Source organism: Numenius arquata, chromosome 16, assembly GCF_964106895.1.
Source record: "Numenius arquata chromosome 16, bNumArq3.hap1.1, whole genome shotgun sequence".
Lineage (NCBI taxonomy): Eukaryota > Metazoa > Chordata > Aves > Charadriiformes > Scolopacidae > Numenius > Numenius arquata.
In genome coordinates this window covers 5901984-5920849 of record NC_133591.1, presented here as the reverse complement: position 1 = coordinate 5920849, position 18866 = coordinate 5901984, and the positions used below count along the sequence as shown (strand labels likewise).

At 54.9% G+C, this 18866-nt stretch overlaps 1 protein-coding gene across 1 annotated transcript in view; it reads left to right on the top strand.

Annotated features, from left to right (window-relative positions):
• Positions 1-18866, top strand: part of NCOR2 (nuclear receptor corepressor 2) — a 177456-nt gene that overhangs the window by 126103 nt on the left and 32487 nt on the right. Inside the window, exons 17-21 of the mRNA XM_074159904.1 lie at positions 126-268; positions 5709-5856; positions 8537-9092; positions 14055-14175; positions 15152-15389. Coding sequence (XP_074016005.1) covers positions 126-268; positions 5709-5856; positions 8537-9092; positions 14055-14175; positions 15152-15389 — 1206 coding nt within the window. The remainder of the gene's footprint in view (positions 1-125; positions 269-5708; positions 5857-8536; positions 9093-14054; positions 14176-15151; positions 15390-18866) is intronic.

Sequence of the window (18866 nt, the reverse complement as noted above, 5' to 3'; positions counted from 1 at the left end):
GACCATATTGTTCCTGTGGAGTTTGGCTTGCGCAAAGGATATTTCCCATCCTGATGGATAATGCTGCCCTTGTGCAAGTGTATCTGCTGTTAAACCCTTCTCCTTTTTCCCTCCTGTGACCATAGGTCTCCTTGAGCATGGGCGGAACTGGTCGGCCATTGCCAGGATGGTGGGCTCCAAGACCGTGTCGCAGTGCAAAAACTTCTACTTCAACTACAAGAAGAGGCAGAACCTGGACGAGATCCTACAGCAGCACAAACTGAAAATGGTGAGAGCCCTGTCTCAGCCCACACCCACAGATAGTTCCCAGCAAGTGCTTGTGTGCTTCCCACAGCCAAGGGCGGGGGGGAGGGTCTTTATCACCTCGGAGTGAAAGCTCTGGGGAGCGGGAAACGGTGCAGGAGAGGGTTTTCCACCCATCTGGCCCCGGGAGGTCTGGAGGAGGGGGAGCTGCTGCGTGGGAGATGCCTGGGTGTCTGGAGCATGGCTGGTACGTGAGGAGATAAGAAGGAGCAGGGTTGTGGTCTGTTGGCCAGGACGTGAGCTCAGTCCCGGCTGTGCAAGTACTTTGACGCTGACGAGGTTGTGCTGTTCCATGCCAGGAGCGGAGATCCCGGCTGGCCACCGCAGCTCTGTGCCTTGCAGGTACCGCAGTAACCTGGTAAACCACGTGTTTGCCCCAAAGAAATTCAGGGGTTTAGGACAACATGAGGAAAGGCTGGTCCCGACACGGATGTCAGTTGTCTCTGGGGCTGCGAGCAGATGCGTACATCTCTCCATGCCTCAGTTTCCCCATCAGAAGCAGCCAACGCTGCTGCTTTTCTGGCATGCGATGCAGGGTGTGAATGAAGTGGGGCTTGTTTGGTGTTCTGGAGATAGGACGGACTGCTAAGAGCAACTAAGGATTATAATTATTTCATTTGTAGAGTATCCTGGGGTTCCCAGTTTCTGGCTAATAGAATTCACATGGCTAAACCCCCAAGGGGTGCTTTGAAAATGCAAAGGACAATGTTCAATGCAGGAATCTCTCCAAGCAAGCTATTACAGAAAGAGTAAAAAGAAAGACAGGAAAACATTCAATGACTCACCCAGGAATTTAATATCCTAGTCAGTCTATAGGAATGAGAGAAAGAGAAGACATCGGCGATTCTTTTTTATTAATTCTCTATGCACAGAGACACTCCTGTGTTCCTATGTTTCACCGAATTGTTTTTAGAAACAAAGCAAACAAACTATATAAAAGACCCCAAAACAGATATAAAGACTGGAATGAAATGTGCATCAAGCCCTCCAAATATAAAACGTTACATTATAAAGATATCATTGTTCATTACTGGGGAGCGCCTGAAATAAGATCATACAGCTTTGCTGGCAGTGGAGCCGGTGTGTATTAATTTACTCCGCTTCCTAATGTTTCAGAAATTATATCACGGAAGTGTTTTTCTGCAGAACCACATTTTTCCCTGCATCCGTCCCTCCAAGGCAGCCGCTAGACTTCTCCAGTCTAATTGCTCACTCTCACTTGCAGTTTATATCAGCATCATCATTTTATTTTTTGAGCATTGGAGGCTATGGGATTCGGTTGTGGAGAAGAACAATGAACGTTCAGCTGTTATTTATTGTGCTCTATTGTTTTGTGGCAACAGCAGATGCCAGAAAGCTGAATAAAATCAAAGAACAACTGAGATTAAATTGCCATAGACCTTCCTTCCTGACTCCTAAATATATTCATGAGCAAACCGAGCCTCCAGATCTCGTCCTATACCCAGTAGTCAGCCGTGACCTCCGTGGAGGAAGCACGTGGCGAGGGAGCGTGGCATCGCCTAGTTTTGCCATGACATCCCCAATTTATTCCCTGACTTCGCCGCCAACAGCTATTGCTGATCATGTGAGGGGAAACACAGTGGCTCTGCTTTTCTTCCTCTTGCTTAGTGAGACTAAACTTAATTAGCAGATCTCATTCGTTTCCCAAATGGGGCTCGTTAATATTGTAGCCTCCTCTTCCGAGTAGGTGTGACACTGGGTTGCAGCAGCGTGCGGGTGGCTCGGAGGAGCTGTGGGGATGGGTGGGCAGCAGTGACCAGTGTGGGACGGGGAACAGAGCCTGGAAAGGTCCTTCTGTCCCCAAAATGTGGCACAGCACAGTGCAGAGCAGGATATCCCCATTCACCATGCTGGGACAGTGCTGGGTGGATGGGGCTGGGCATTTCAGCAGCCCTTTGTCCCCTTGCATGCTGAACCCCGGCTGGGCAGAGCCCAAGGAGCTCTGGGGACAAGGGGAACCTCCCTCGAAGCATCCAGGGAGCACCCAGCATTAGGAAGGAGAAAGGTTTGGGTTGCAACAGGCGAAGGTGCCTGGCATGGTGATGCTCCTTTTCCACCTCTCCAGAGCCCACATGGTCCATACACTCCCACATGCTGGTTCTGGGGTTTTAATTTGAAGACCCGTCCTTTTACTGGAGAAGTTCTCCCCTGGGGAAAGAGCACACAGGGACCAGGGAGCTGCAGGTGGGCTGTGTCAGCGCACAGAGCCCCATTCCCCCTCTCGCAGAGCTGCTCAGCACTCATGAGACCCTTCTTCAAGCCCATTGTGACCCCGGCTCTGATGGGGTTGGATGCCAGAGATCCTCACCCTGCTCCCTCTGCAGACACCCCCATGGGTTGGGGTGTCCCTGCCAGCCGGCTGCACCGTAGGACAGGCAGCCTGGTACTGCCGGGGCAGGGTCAGGCCACCTTGAGGCTTCACTTTATCTACCCTGCTGTGTGTTTTTGCTTGGTTTCACTGCCGAGCGGCGCAGATGTGTCCCAGGCATCAGCGTCACTTAACCTTGACCTTCTGCATGCCGCAATCTCTAATCTTGGCATTTAAGGAAAGCAGGGCATTGGGATACACGGCGTCCTCAGAGCTGCTCTTTTTGTTAGCAGTTGGAGATTAGGCTCTGTCTTCACCAGGACCAGTTTGTGGTGTGATTGTCACGTTGATCTGTTGTCTGCTGGGGCTTGTTTTGGCTTGTGCAGCGAAGATGGGTGAGTTATCTCCTGAGCTGGTGCTGGTCCTGCTTGGAGGACCAATCTTTTGGACCCCTTCAGGCAACATTTCTGCAATTCCTTGGGTTTTTGGGTGGTGCTGGCTTTGCACAGCAAAGCTGCTTCAGGAGGACAGCCTGGTGGTGTCTTCTTTTAGAGGATGAACAAGTCTGCCTTGCTTTGGTGTAGAGCCTTGTTCTCAGGATGGGGAACTGAGACCTTCCTCACTGCGGGGTCACCGCTCTGCCCCTTCCCTTCACTTCTGCCTGCTCCCACGACAAAGCATGGGAGTCACTCTGTGGCTGGACCTAGTCCTGGTGCAGTCTCAAATATGCATCACTACGTCACACCAGTCTGGGACGGCCTGGTCCTGCTCGTAGGACAGGCTGAGGGTGATGCCTATGGGAGGTACCTGTAATGGTGGCTCCATGTCGGTAGTGGGGTTTGGAAGCTGTTTTGGCTGTTCCTGCCATGTCAGGTGGTGAGTGCAAGGAGAGGCCAAATTTGTCGGGACGGCTGCTCTGCCTGCAGGGCCAAAGGCCAGAGAGACGTTGGGCCTGAGGCTGGTGGCATCTCCATCTCCTCCTCCAGGACAGACGGTGCAGGTGAACTTGAGCGGTGGGATGCAGTGCCCGGTTCCTGGTTTGGCAAGAGGCGAGATAGGGGAAGAGGTGCCCAAGAGGACAGCATAGAGGAGCAGACATGGAGTGACCCCTTGTGCAGAGTTTGGTGTCCTCCCTGCACACAGCGCATCTCCTCAGTGGTCTTGGTGAGGCAGACCACTCAAGTGGCACCAAGTCCTGGATGCTACTGCAAAAATACGTAGTGGCAGGTAGAAAGCAGGGACCCCCTGGGCTGGAATAGGACAAAATGAGCATCAAAGTGCCCATAGGAAATGGTCCTGGCACCTTCCTGTGGCCTTGCTGGTAATTGCTTGGATTAAGAGCATGTTGTGATGACGGGAGACACCTGGTCCCAGGCATGGCTCATAAAGGCTCTTCCACGTCTGCTACAGTCGTCGTTAGGATCCCATGCCAGACATGGGGGCCCTGTGGCTGCTTACAGAGGCAGAGCAGGAAGAGACCCTGTTCCTGGGCAGGGTGCCAGGAGCAAGACTGCAGGAAGGGACCAGAGCCATTGGCATTATAAGAGGCGAGGTGGTGGCCTGAACTTATCTCTAGATGTAGCCAGGATCTGCTGCCTGGATTTCACATCATCGTCCCCAAAATACCAGCAGTGGGGTCTGCTGTGAGAGGACCCGCGGTGCCCCCAGCATCTCGCTGCTCCACTCTGCCGGAGCCCAGGCTCTGGCCAAGTAGGATGCTGAGGCAGAGGCTGGTTCCCGGCTAATTCCCCAGTGAGGAGCCTGCTCCTGCCTGCGGCTGAGTCACGGACCCGTGAGTAAGAGGCAGAGAAGTCTTTGCCATAGTAACGTCGGCGCTTTGTCACCGCATTAGCGTGATGGGGAACTGCTGCTTCAGACAGAAACGTGCGGTTGCTGAATCGCTGCCGTGGCAGAGGCGCGAACGCTGGCAATGCCGGGGCATCACCGCTGCTGCCGGCCAGGACGAGGGCACCGCAGAGCCCGGTTCCTCCCGCCGCCTCCCCGCGCCTTCACACAGCCCTTTCTCAAGTGCCTTTTTTCCCCTCTCTCCTGCCCAGTTTGATAAAAATAGATTTTGAGCAAGCAGCGTTTCCAAGCAAAAGGCAGTTGTATTTGTTTGTTTTATCTGGAAGTTTTTTAAAAGACTGAAAATCTGGGAGGGGGGGGAGGGGGAGACCAGCTCTTCCCAGCACAGAGATCCAGCAGCAAAGTTAACGTTTCCACCACGGCTTTATCTTTTCATCCATGTAAATAAACGTCCTACACACGTCATTCATGTGGGGCTTGCAGGGAGAGCCGGAGATGATGGGCCTGTTCCTACTGGTAATATTTACTCAAGCAACAAGAGCAGGAAACAATAGCAAAGCTGAGACTTTCCCTTTAGGCCGGCGGGAGGGAACAGCTCTCTGTGCCCTCGTGGCTGTGACACGTTCCCCAGTGAGCAGGGATGGGGCAGGACGGGGTACCAGGTGTCTCACCTATGGGATGCTGTGCCACCTGGAGCGTCCCCACCGGTGACAGCCACCCTGGCATTGGAGTCAAAGTCCTTTGGCAGCACTTGCCATAGGGGACACAAAAGCTGGTTTGCAAAAGTATTGGCTGGGCCACATCTGGGGCATCAGCTTCATCATCTGCCGACCAGCATCAGGCTGTGGCCCTGCGTGCTTTTGCAGGTGGAGGTAGTCCCTGGAAATGTGCAGGACGAACACATCACACGTGTAACGTGGGACCACTGGGATCTTGCCAGCCTGGCACTGGTCACTTCTGCACGTGTGTCCCTTGTCCATGTGTCCACACGTCAGTGCCACCCCTCCCTTGGAGGCTCGCTGCCGCCTGGGGCTGGAGCTCCAAGTGGAGCCGGGCTGACCATTGCAGGACAGTCAGGTTTTTGGCCAGGTGAGACCATGCTGCCAGGCTTTCAGCAGGCGAGTCTGGTCCTCAGGACTGATTTTTGGAGGGTTTACCTGGGGGGACCGTGGTGGTGTTAGCATCCCTCTCCCTCTTTGAGTAGGACCGGTGCTGTCTGCTCCCCATCCTTCTGGTCTCTCCTTTTCACCATCCTCTGCTTCTTCCCCAGGAGAAAGAAAGGAACGCCAAGAGGAAGAAGAAAAAAGGCACCGCCGTTCAAAACGAAGAAGCTGCCTTCCCTCCGGCAGCCGAGGACGAGGAGATGGAGGTGTCAGGGACGAGCGGCAACGAGGAGGAGATGGCGGAGGAGGCGGAAGGTGAGGCAGGTTGGGGGCTGTGGTGAGGGGAACACACTCAGCTCTCCCGGCTTTGCTGCATGGTCACAGTGGAGGCACTGGGCATGGCCTCTCCGGGGCTGCAAAAGTCAGCACTGGCAGGGGGTCACATCTGTCACCCCAAGGCCACGCTGAGGTGACAGCATCCCGCAGCATGAGGCGCTGGTGGCTTTTTGGATGCCTCTGGATTTCACGCTTGCGAGGAGTGCCCTGGATCACTGCCCTCCTCCTGTGTCTGTCTGGAGGGTTGTTTATTTTGGGAAGGTCATGCGATGTGGGAGCTCTGTTACCAGCAGCCTCTGCTGTGGCTGCCAGCTGCCCACGAGGGTCCCAGGGGGCATGGGGAAGCTTACGGCAGCCTCTGTGGCCAGGAGCTTCTCGTCTCCCGCATCAAAGCTGCATGTAAAGGAACTTGGAGCGTTCCCAGCAGCTTCTCCTCTCCCTGGAGGAGAGCAAGCCCTTTGGTTTCCAATTTCCATGAGCGCACACTCCCCAGAGCAGCCAGCTTACCGGGGCCTGGCATGCTTATGTGCTCTGGTAAACCACATTTCTTGGGGTTTTCCCCCAGAAGGGTGTCCCTGTGTGCTCGGCAGGGTTAGAGAGCTGCCACTGCAGGGTCTCAAGGAGTTTAGCATGGGCTCAAGGAGGGGTAACCCGCTAAGGTTTGTGTGTGCTCATCCCATCAGGGCATCGCTGTCAGTGCTGCCCCGGGCAGTGAAGCCCCCGCTGCCAGCGAAGGCAGGGGAAGCCGTGGTCTCCCCCCGGCGAGGCTGGTGTACCTTCTCGGGTCTTTTCCTCCTCCTTTCCCTTTTAAGGCAGCGTTTTCCTCCCTCCCAGCCATACCAAAGAAAGGAAACAACTTGAAAGTGACAATTTTCAGCTATTTATCGCTTAGAAAGCATGGCAGTGAGTTTGGAGAAAATGCGCATAATTTTCCAACAATAGCCCCATTTGACTTTTGTCAAAGTAATTTAATAACTTCACCGTCACTGCTGGCACCACGCTGGTTCCTGGCCTTAGCACCCAGGCTAATGGGACTCAAAATGGGAAATCTTTTCAAACCATCATTGCAAGTGACTCATTACAAGGCAGATTCCAGGTAAATCTTTGTGTGCGAGGTGATATGTGACTCAGAGGCACAAAGTAAAAGGTAGTTATTGCTCTTTGTAAGAGTGCTGGAGAGGAAACAATGTATTTTTGAGATTAGAGACAGATCTCTTGACATGCTCCTGAGCCTTACGCTCCGAGCCTCGTCTCTTGTTCTGCTGCTGGGGTGGGCTATGGAGCTGAAGAAAGGCGTAAGTAGGAGGGATGAAATGTCACGGGAGCCGAAGTGCCAGGGCAATATTATGTACGAGATGGTTACTGGCTCCAGGGTGACATTTGGGGATGCTCAGGCAATAGCTTGGGGTCAGGGGGCCATGTGGCCAGCCAGGGAAAAGGGGAGGACGTGGTGTGGGGGTTACGGCATAGACCACAGATTCAGCATCTGGAGGGAGTGCACTGGAGCCTAGAGCTTGGTTGAGCCTGGGACGAGCCACTGTTGGATGTCTTGGGGTGGCATTTGGAGTAGCATTGAATGGCAGTCAGGTAGAGTTTGTAAACCTCATCCCTGAGTGGAGGACAGGACACCTCATTGCTTGATTGCAAGTGAGTAAAGGTTGAAGAAGTCTGAGATTCCTGACAAGTGTGGCACATTTTTGTGCCAAGGAAGGATGGGTGTGCTCTAACGTACGGCTCTTGGGACACAGTTCCTCTGTGCCACTCATCTTGCTGGTGTTGGAAAGCTCTCTGTGCTGCTATGGAGAGAGAGAAGTCAAGGGGTGCGCAGGAGGAAGCCTTCAGGAACGAGCATGAGAGCTGTGTCCGTCAGGGATGTGTTGAGGTGGGACCATGGAAGTCTTTCAGTGCTCCTGGCCCTGGACAAGTTTGTCTGGTGAAAGCTTAGAGGGAACAATCCTCTCCCCAGCCATAGAAACAATCTTTCAGCAGCACCTTCATCTGAAGCAGTGCCTGGATGCTTGTGCTTCCAACTCACTTCAAGCCGTTGGTGGCAGATTTGAGAATGATCCTTTCCATGTAATAATTAACCTGTCCCTCAGCACTGCCAGCGCTTTGCTTTCACTGACCCTGACCTCCTTTCTTCTGCCATTGGCGGCTTAAATAACAACAAACATGCGGGGTGTTTTGGGATGGTTCCCAGCTGCCCCGGGGGTGGCAGAGCCAGGGACACGGGCGACGTAAGTCAGCGAGCAGGGTGCCAGTGAGGTGCCTGGCCCCAGGGGAGCAGAGCTGATCCAGAGCCATGGGTGAGAGGGTGAGGAGGGAGCAGGTCCTGTCCTGCAGATCCAGCCAGCAGCCAGGGTTTTCCTTTAAAATCCAGCTTCCCAGTCGCCTGGTCTCCAGGCTTTTGGGCGTGTGGTTTTGCCTTTGGGTGGGGGTTAATAACAGACATCATGCTGGGCAAGCAGGGGCCCCCAGAGCATCCCCTTGGTTAGTAGGCTCTGGATCCGGGGATCCCAGCGCAGCTCTCCCAGCCCCGGGATCATCTCCCCCTTGGAGGAACGAGGGCGTTCTCCTCCCATGGGAGGGGGCGGAGGCAGCGATATGGGAAGCGAGAATCTCGGGCTGATCCTTATTTTTATTTCTTCCCTTTTCTCAGCTGCAGTAAATAACAGCTCCGACACCGAGAGCATTCCCTCACCGAGGCCTGAAGCCAAAGAAGGAGGCGAAACCGGGGCCAAGGCACCACCCGGGCCAGGAGGTGACTCCAGCACAGAACCGGCAGTCAAGTTGGAAGAGGCTCCAACACCCCCCGACGCTCCCACCGCTCCCCCCGCCAACCCTGCTCCTGCCACCAGCCCTCCACCAGAGGCAGCTCCTGAGCCGCCCAGCAGTGAGGAGAAGGTACAGGAGGACCTCGTGGTAGACGTGGTGAAAACGGAGGAGCCAGAGGAGAAGGTGAGCGAAGAGCCCTGCAAGAGCGAGGTGAAGAAGGAGGAGAGTGAAGACAGCCAGGAGAAGGACAAGGGAAATGACAAGAAGGCGGAAAGCGGCGTCAGTGGTGGAGGGACAGCAGGGTCGGAGGGGACACCCAAGGCTGAGAAGAAGGAGAGTCATAAAGGCAGTAAAGGCCCCGGGGTGAACCCTGACAGTGACTCCAGCGCGACCTGCAGCGCGGACGAGATGGATGAGCAGGATGCTGTGGACAAGAGCAGGTAGGAGCAGGGAGAGAGGTGGGCAAGTGCATGGCCTGAGGTCCAGGCGAGCATCTCGTTGCGTGCCGCAGTGCCCACATGTGCTCTCATGAGCTCCTTCTTGGGAATATCACTGCTCAGGCGCACCCCCAGGTGAAGGGACATGCCCGGATGTGTCCCCACATGGCCGTGACCCTTTGACCATCGCTTGCAGAGGGTCCATGACACAACGGGCAGTGTGATGTCCCAACATATGAGTGCTACTGGGCAATGGCCGTGGGCAGGTTTTGGGTGCAGAGCCACTGCGTCTGCTGGCTGCAGCCCATCTGGGTGATGCAATGGAGCAGGATGTGCCCTTGGGGACAGCGGAGTTGTGCAGAGGTGCAGGCAGGTTTGCCAGCATCTGGGGTTGGGAGTGGTTTCTGTCTGAGTTGGTGCTGGCAGGAGAGCACTCGCTTCAGAGATGTGTTCCCAGTGGCAAGTTGCTCCTCAGCAGAGATGCTGCTTGGCTCTGAAGGGGTAAATTATCTGTCCTGGCCGTAAAGGGGGGAGAATGGTGTGAGCTTTTCTGTGGTAACACCACCGGGTCTTCACCTGAGTTGCTGTGGTCCTCAGCCCTTCACCTGGCCAACGGTACCTCTCACCCTTTGTGGGTGGCTTTTGGGACAGGAAGGGGAAATGCGAGCCTCTTTGGGGGAAAAACGTCCTGTTCCGTTCCCAGTTCTTCCCACAGAGCCCTCATCACCCAAGAGCCTCACAAATGGGACAGGGTTTTCTGTTTTTTAAAGAATATGCATGAATACATGCGTCTTTGTAGTGCTGATTTCTCTAATGGCTCCTGCTTCCGTCCACGCTAGCTCCTAGGTCAGGAGCGACCCCTGAGTCCGCCCTGCCATCACATATGGATGGCAGTGCCTCTGCCGCTCCCCACCTCGGAGCTGGGCTGGGATGAGAGGCTGACGTCCCACATCCAGCATCCTGCACCCAACATCCCACATGCCTCCCATGGGCTTGCAGCAGGCAGTTTGGCAGCAAAACGGGTGCTGCCAGGCTGGTCAGGCTGTACACAGCGCTGTGGACGGGACTATTTAAAAAAACAACTGAGCAAAGCAGCGGGACGAGGCGGTGGGGAGCCATCATGCATCTCCACCACCCCTAACGGCCTCCACACTTTCCCTGTGATGAATGATGGAGCCAGTGGGTGAGTGCTGGTCGTGTGGGAGCATCCTCCGCGCTGCTCGGCCGCCCCGGGGAAGCAGCCTCTCTCGCTGCTGAGCAGCTGGAAGCAGCGCTGACGATGCCGAGGGGTGGTGCGGATGCTGCTGGCTCCAGCCCTGTGGCAGGGCTGAGGCCTCTTGGCTGCCGTGCTCCTCTCTAGCAGTGGACCAAGTCCAGCACCACCCCTCCCCGCCCTCTCCTCTTCCCAGATGGGAGAAAACCTCCCAGCAAGGGAGAGTGAGGCCAGCGGGGCTGCACTCCTCGAGTTTAATATTAACCCAACCGAAAACAGGACAGCAGCGGCTTGTACTGACTTCCCAGCAGCGAAGGAGCAAATCGTCTTGGGAACAACTTTTTCATCCCCGTCTCCTTGCTGAGTCAGCACCTATCTCACTTGTCAAACAGTTACCAGCTTACAGGAATATTAAACATTAAACAGGCGACCCGCAGCTCCTGGGCCACTCCTCTTATCCGGTGGATGGTGAAGCACGGGTGATAGCAGAGCCTGCTGGCACAGAAGAGCTGCAGCTGATGCCAGCGCCTGGTGCTGCCCGGCCTGGGAGCACCCACGGGGTCAGTCTGCAGCTGGATCAGAGGTTTCGGCAGCATCGTGCTCCCGGTGGGGGCTCTGTGCCCTTCCCCGGTGTAGCTTTGCTTTGCTCCCTTGCATTTCCCACCGTCCGAGGGCTGCTGGCTCGCAGGCAGGTACCGCAGCCCGGCTGCTGCAGCGTGACTTGCGATGAGCAGGACGAGGCAGCTGAGATGCCGCGTGAGCCGCCCCGTCACCGCATCACCCGATGCTCGCCCGCCCACCCAGCACCGGCGGGGCGTGGGTGCTCTTCCCTGCGCTTGTGAAAGCACCGAGCTGTCTGCAGCATCACCCAGAAGGGGACGGACGGTGGCTGGGGTGTCCCCGTGGCGAGAGGGAAAGGGAGCAGGGTTGGTGTGAGACGTAGGGGCAGCTTTTCTCAGATCCTCCTGTGGTTCACACTAGCAAAGATAAGTCCGGGATGAGGAGTCGCAGCCTTAACTCATCAAAGCTGAAGAAGGTGGCTAATTGTTCTGTGGTTCCGTGCAGCATGTGCTGCAAGAGGGCTGCTGCGAGCGCTGCCAGTACCGCGGTTCAGTGGGAGGTCACGCCAGATGGGAACGCACAAGGGAGGCCATGGATGGTCACCCGCTGCAGACCTGCAGCGCAGAGAGGAGATGTCTGTCCCTAAGCATCGCACCGAGCCACCTCTGTGTCCCGGTCACTGGCTCAGCCAGAGGTGTGAGGGCTTTGCCAGGCCAGCACCATGTTGGCGCTGTGGCCCTGGCTTGGGAGAGCCCTTTGGGGAAATCTGTTAGCCATCACCTTTGCACAGCCACTGAGTGTGCATTTGGCTGGGTCCCATATGGCTGGGACATAATAACATATGCGATTTGCATATTGATGCATTTAATACTGGCTTCCTAAGCATCAGGATCATGGAGGGTTTTAGGAAACCTGAGGATAACCTCCCTTAAGTGTGCTTAAAGGGATCTTATGGGTGCTTAAATGCGTCTCTGTGAGTGCCACAAGTGCATGGTGTGGCTACTGGGGTGGTGGCTTTGCCAGAGCTGGCAGGACCCCACTTGCTGGTCGAGCTTCCTGATCTCTGAAAATCAAGCAGTTTAGCTACGTGTCCAGCAAGAATCACTGCTGGGGAGGAGAGCGGTGCTGAGCATAACTGTGGCTGCTGAGGTCTGTCCTGTGCTACTAGTGGTGACAGTGACATAGAGCTGGGTCAGCACCTGGGTCAGTCACCTCCCGGTGAGCAGCAGGACCCATCTCAGCCCTGAGGTGACATGTTACTGGCTTGGCATCAGGTGAAGTGGCAGGAGAGGAGCTCTTCGCTGGCACCAGGAGCTGGCGTGGTGCTGGCAGCCTGCGCTGGCTGGCCTGCCTCCCAGGTGAGGCTTGACCAGAAAAAAAATGCCCTCTAAAAAAAATAATTAAAAAAAGATCGGCTTCTTTTGGGCAAAATCAGAGCCCAGAGTGCCAGGGGAGTGGGGCCAGGGCTGCAGAGCATGCTGTGAACTTGGGCAGCCCCAGAAGAGCAGTGCTGCAGCTCAGCATGGCGTGAAGGTCTTGGGAGCAAGTGCTGGGTGCCCTTGTCCCCAGCCACGTGTCTCAGCAGTCCTTGGGGCACTGCAACCTGCTGGAAGCCCCATGTCCCCCCACAGCATGGCTTCACGACACCCGTGTGGCCCTGTGGGCAGACATCATTGCAATTATTTGGGGAGCAGCTCGGATTTGCTGCCTCTCGCCTTTTCCCCGCTGGGTGCCTAACGGGAGCACCCTGGTCCCAATTCGGAGGTGGGTCCCCTTCCCCTCCGATGCCAGGCACTGCAGAGCGAGGGCTGGGGCAGTCCCAGCACTGTGATGAGTTTATCCCCCGCACATGGCCCCGCCAGGCTTGTTTATTCATCTGAGGGTGAGCATGGAGTGACCTTGAAATTTATAGGCTGAAAAGAGCAGTGAAATAGCAGCTAAAATAAACAAATCAAGCTGTAAAGCTTGAAAACTATGAACTGGCTTCAACCAATTGGAGTCGGGAGGGAGAGAAAGTGGAGATGGCCTGGAGAGATGTGGTCCCCGGGGTCTCAGCACAAGCTCAGGAGCCGGACACACTGAGGGTTTGATCCATGGGCTTCACACACCTCCATCCCCATCCCGTTTCAGTGGCACCGTGGAGATGCCTACCTCACACTGCTTGTACAGGGGCTTGGTGCGGCCATCTGAGTGTCTACCAGGCAACCCAAACAGCAAAGGGAAGAGCTAATGGAGAGGGTGCAGGGCTGCACAGCCGCTGGGCTGAACAGCAAATCCCATCCAAATCCAGCCTCTCATCTTTCAAGTGATCCAAGCGCTCCAGCCACGTGCACGTGGTTCCTTGCCCAGGCTTTAGTGCCTTGATTAAACTTGGTCCTTGAAGAGGAGCATGAGACTGACCCCGAGCACCACGCGAGCACCACATGTGAGCTCCAAAGAGTGTTGTGATGCCCTCATGAAATCTGAACTGGTCACCCTGCTCTGTAGCTCCTGGCTCTGGCTCTGTGCTCCAGTTCTCCCTCGGGTTTATTCTGGACAACAGCAGATTTGCTAGAAATAGTTAGCGTAGCGGATGGGGGGAAGAGGGTGCGAGAACCTGTTGAGCTGGATGTAATAGTCTTGTTTGAGCATGGAGACCCGCAAGGGTTGTCTTCTCTGGCAAGCAGGATTTGAATCCCATCCTGGTCTTTGCCTCCCTTTAGCCTCGTCATCCCCTGGCAAAGCTGCCCCAGTTGCTAGCTGGGCATTGCTGGTCCAGGTTGTGTTCCTCTCTGTGCCTGCCCTTGTAGACCAAAATGACTTGGGGAAATCTACAGCCCACCAAGGTCAAGACACCTCCCCAGCAGCTGTGGGTCCCCCATGCTTTGGGCAGCATGGCAGATTTTCCTGCTGAGCAACCTCCTGTCAGACAAGCGTCCTTATGATGGATGCCGAGATCTTTGGAGTGGTGGTTCCCATCTAAACAGGTATGGGGACAGGGCAGTGGACTGCAGGGCTGGAAGCCCAAGCGCACGATGTGTTCAAGCGTCTTGAGTCCCAGCAGCAAAAAGAGGTCCAGTGTGCTCCTCTCTGTTGAAGAGGATGTCCTCTAGGCTTGGCCACATAAAACAGGGGCGCAGGGTGTGGGAGAGCAATGGGACATGGATCTTGTCCATAGCATTGCCCAGTTGACATGCATGTTTTTTGTCCAGATTGCTGTCCCCCCGGCCCAGCCTGCTCAACACCACCAGTGACGCCAGGCTGAACTCCTCACCCCAGAAGCCGCTGGACCTGAAGCAGCTGAAGCAGCGTGCTGCTGCCATCCCTCCCATCGTGAGTACCCCACCAGAGAGGGACGGGAGTGGGAGCATGACAGTCCCGCGTGCCTTACGCGTGCTCTTCTGTCTGGCTGCGTCCCCTGCGTGGCACGCGTCAGGGTTGCAAGGATGTGGTTATCCCTGCAGATGGCCCAGCTCGTGGTCTGCAGAGAGCTGTGCCTGGGCGGTGTGAACCCCCCAGCAGCCAAGGTGCTCTCTGCGCAGCGTGTTCCCAGCTGCAGGATCGACCCTGCCAGCAATGTTTGGATGTCCCTTGAGCTCTTTTGTCAGAAAGTAGTGGGAGGTCTGGACAGAAAAAGCTTCTTGTTGCCACATGACTGCTGCCACCCATTGCTTTAAAAAGCGAGTGTGCACCTTCACAGCCTTGTGCCTTTCTTCATCTTACGTGCTTGAAGGATACCATGTTAGAAGCATTCGTGTTCTTCCTCATCCAGAAGCTCTGTTTGGTCCCCCTTTTTGGCTACCCAGTAGCTGCGTACTGAAAGAACATGTATTCTCCGAGGCTGATGGTTCCTCCTGGTGCAGTGGCTTGGGCTGTGACAAAAATCATCCTGGTATCGCCAGGGTCAACACCAGAGGAGCAGCAGTGCAGGGTGGGCAGGGAGGAAATGCCTGCTTTTGGGTTTTGAGTACTCAGGGAGTTCCTGATGCTCTTTCAGTTTCCCATATTACAGCTTAAGATGTGGCTGCCATAAGGTAACTTCTGGCAAAAGCTACTCACACTTAACTATAGATTAGAGGTTTTATAAGACTGAGGCTCTCCTATGGTGTCAGCAGCACAGAACTGACACTCTGTGTTGTGGACTTTTTTAGTCTCCTGTGGCTGGTGAGCTTTGGAGCCTTGTTTGGAGTGGTAAGACTTGCAGTGATAACATGGGGCAGGTGCTTCTCATAACATCTTGATGTCTCCAAGACTGTTACGGATGTCAACAGCACATGGCAAGTGTCACCAATTGTTAATTGCTTTGCAGATTTCCGAAGGTTTCTCGGAGGGGATATTGCAGAGTGGAAGCGTGAAGCCTCAGGTGCCTCCCCATGCCTTGGCCCTCTACCAGCAGCAGATCACAAAGGCCCATGAGTCTGCCCGCGAGGACGTGCCTCCGAGCAAGCTCTCACAGGCCCAGCAACAGCAGGCTGAGAAGGAGCAGCAGCAGCCAAGCAGCAGTCCCAGGGGAAAGAGCCGGAGCCCCGCTGTTGGTGACAAGGAAGGTAGGGGGCTGCACGTGTTGGTGCATGTTTATCTGCAGAGAAACGCCCGGTGTGTGCAGCTGTACGCAGCCGGCAGCTTTCCTCCTCTTAGGTGGAAGCTTGCTTCAACCCTTGAAAGCTCTTTAATAGCATCTTGAAGCAGGACCAGAGAGGCATGGCTAATTTCCCATGTTCATTAGACAGTACATCATGTCTCATTGAGCCCACAGCAAACACCGGGCCAGTGTCGAGCACTGAGGAGGTGAAGATTGCCTTTATTAGCGTCTCTGCCATTCACTTGAGAGCAAAGGGGCCTGGAGGCATGCCAGGGCTTCGGGTACAATGGCTCTTTTCTACCTTGCTGGCTTTCTATAAAGAATGCTTTTAATGCTCAGCGGGGACCATTATTTCATTTAAAATCAATGCTAATACTGTGACTCGGAGTCCAAAGGTTCCTGTAAAGATTCCCAGTGCTTTCTCCCCGGAATAGCTCTGATGTGGTTTGGCTGCCTAATGAGCAATTCAGAGTTTCCCACCGTAGAGCATCTGAAGCGTTATTAGCTTGAGCACCTGGGGATCAAGGTTAAGGAGAGACGGGAAGTCCTGATGAGACCATCCTCTAAATGTGTTTTTAATCTGAGTGTTAGAGTCTGTTCCAGTTCAGAGTCTGTGTCCCTGCCCCTCGTAGCCAGCCTGCGGTTCAGTTGTGTGTGAAGATGAGATGCTCTCACCAGTGGCACAATTGGAGGCACAGGGAAGTCGGGCTGGGTGGGTGCGATGTCCCCCAGTGCTGGATCCTGCACGGGGGTGGGTGCAGCTGCAAAAATTACTTGCTTATGCGTGGAGATGGAAGGTGGATGATGCAGGTCTCCACTGGACCTAGGCTGTGATCTTTGCTGGAAAATTGCTGCACTAGTTTGCCCTCCGGCAGGCAGGATCTTAGCAGCCGGCTCTGCAGTGTCCAGGCCCAGGTATTTATTCTTCAAGCTGTCATGTCCTTCTGGACAGAACCATGTGCTTGCAAGAAGAGTTGGTTGCTGACACTTGGACAGATTTTTTTTAAACAATAAGTAGCGCCATGTGTCCATCACACTTCCAGAAGGTTTTGCATATAAACAAGGAAGGTGACTGCTTACCTTGAGAGAAAGGGAGTTCCCCCCAAGTCATGGTGTTGCCATCTGTCAAGTCCTGTCTCCAGCTGATCTTGTCCTGCTGTGCTCCTGTTTCCTGCCCGGGCAGAACAGTTCCTCTCCAGCTCTCCCCTGCAGCGGCAGGTGATCAGGTTTGATCTCCTCCTGGACCGCAATCCTGTGCAGATCTGGTCTTGCACAGCTCGGTTTCCTGCTGAGCAGGGTGACATGGCCAGCACTTGAACCCGGAGCTCTGCATCACCGGCGTCCCAGTGCTGCAGATCCAGCTTCCTGCTGGCCACAGGAGGATGAGGAGATGAGGCAGATTTGTGTGTGTTAGGTATGAAGTAGGGTTTAGGGGTTGGAGATTAACCATGCCATTCTGCAACCTGGCATCATTATTAAATGCAGGGATCTGATACCCAGGTGGATTTTTTATGGCTTTGTTCTCTGCAAAGTGCTAGTGATATGAAGCACTTTATTCTTTCCTCTTACACCTCTGTAGTGCTCTGAATCTTCCATGTTAATGAAACTAATTATGCCTCCCTGTACCCCTGCAAACATCTCAGCAGGTCTTGGGCTCCAGATGTGTGATCTCCAAACCCTGCATGGCTGTGCACGTGTGCTGGGTACCAGTGTGGGTCTGGGTTGCACGTGGACCCTAGGGAACCATAGGCTGGTCTTCTCTCTTCGTGGTGGGAGTGCATCTCCCATTTGAAAACCAGCAGGTTTGTGATGAGAGTTACCTCGAGGGGTGAAATGAAGTCCCCCAAAGCCCTGATTTCAGCATGGGTATGGACTCAGGCAGCTGCTCAGTGCTGTCTCAGCCTCTTGGAGCACATCCTGGTGGTGGATCAGGAGTTGGAGGGGAGATAGCCAGATAGTCCTGGCAAATCTGTGTACATCCCTTCCCTCCCCTCCTCTCCGAGGCGTCCCAGTGAAGTGGCAGGAATCCAGACTGCAGACATCGTGTTGCCACACCACCTCTACACGGCTTTGCGTTAAACGGGAGAGCCCAGTGCAGCCTGCAAAGCCTTGAGGAGAGCAGCCCCGTGCCGCCTCCTAGTAAGGGGCCAGCTCCGTCGGAGCAGGTACTCCTCTTCCTCCCCTGCTCGATAAGAGAGCTTGAACTCTTGCAACTGCTCCAGAGATCGACATCCTTCACACCGCTCTGGATCCGCTTCAAAGCCAAGTCTTGCACACATCCTGGCCGAGGCGTTGGCTGCCTCGCAGCTGCTGGCGGGGGCCGTATGGGCTTGGAGGGCGGCCAGCAGAGCTGTACCTTCCTGAGCGCTGCCCTCCCCTCCCCGGCTTTCCAAGACAAGCTGCTAATCGCGGGGCCGGGCAGAGGCGGGCAGCCTTGCCCGGATCTCACCGACAGGTAGACGGATCCCTTTCCCTGTTGCCGACTCGCCGTCGGGCATATCTTTGGTTATCGCTCGGCGGTTTGAAAGCCAGCGGTATGTTTTGTGTTGATTTAGTTGTGTTTCATTTGGCCTTTGTAGGCGATGGGGAGCCAAGAGCATTAATTTGGATGACGGATCGTATAAACTCTGACTCCTTCGCTCCCATTCCAGGGGCTTGATAAACGGTAATAGGAACTCTCTCTTCCCCGCGTAAGTGCTATTTTATCAAAAGCTGGCTGAGTTATGGCCACCCTCTAATGCGGGGGCAATTAGGAACTGGCCACATTTCACAGGCTGGAGAGGCACGAAGGGGAGGGGACGTCTCCCGCGGGGAGGGGAGGAGGACGGGGCTCTCCAAGAGCCATCCAGGGTGCACGTAGCCCTGATGACAGTGCCTTGGCGTCGGAGAGGATCTTCAGCCGGGACATCCCAGCGCCGTTCGCCCCCGCATGAGTGGAGTCCGAGCTGGGCTGAGCTGAAGGGGAGAAAATCAGGGAGTGTGGATGTGCCAGGGACTCTGTGTCTGGAGGATGTGCCTGGGTTCCCCCGTGCTGACAGGATGAAGTGATCCTCTCTGGGATCCAGCGTGGGGAGAGCAGAGGCTGCCCTGAGGCCCAGCTCCGCCAGGCTGCTGCGGTGTGTGTGCCTGGACACCTCTGTGTGCCGATAATGGATTTCTTCTCTCACTGAAGGGGACAAGAATAATCTCCCAGCTTCTTAGTACACTGAGCATTAATAATGATAATGCAGTAAAGCCTCATTAAATTGGTCCTCTGATAATCTACTTGCCCTGTTATTAGTCTTAGCAGGATTCAGGCATCTATTTTTATCAAAAATTGATGGTTAAAGTCTGGGTTCATTTGTGATTGCTATTGTTTACCGCTCAGTTTCTAATTTCTGGTCAATGCGGACGTTATGCAGGTGGGTCTGGGGAAGAAGGGCAGTGCAACATTAAGTGTTTA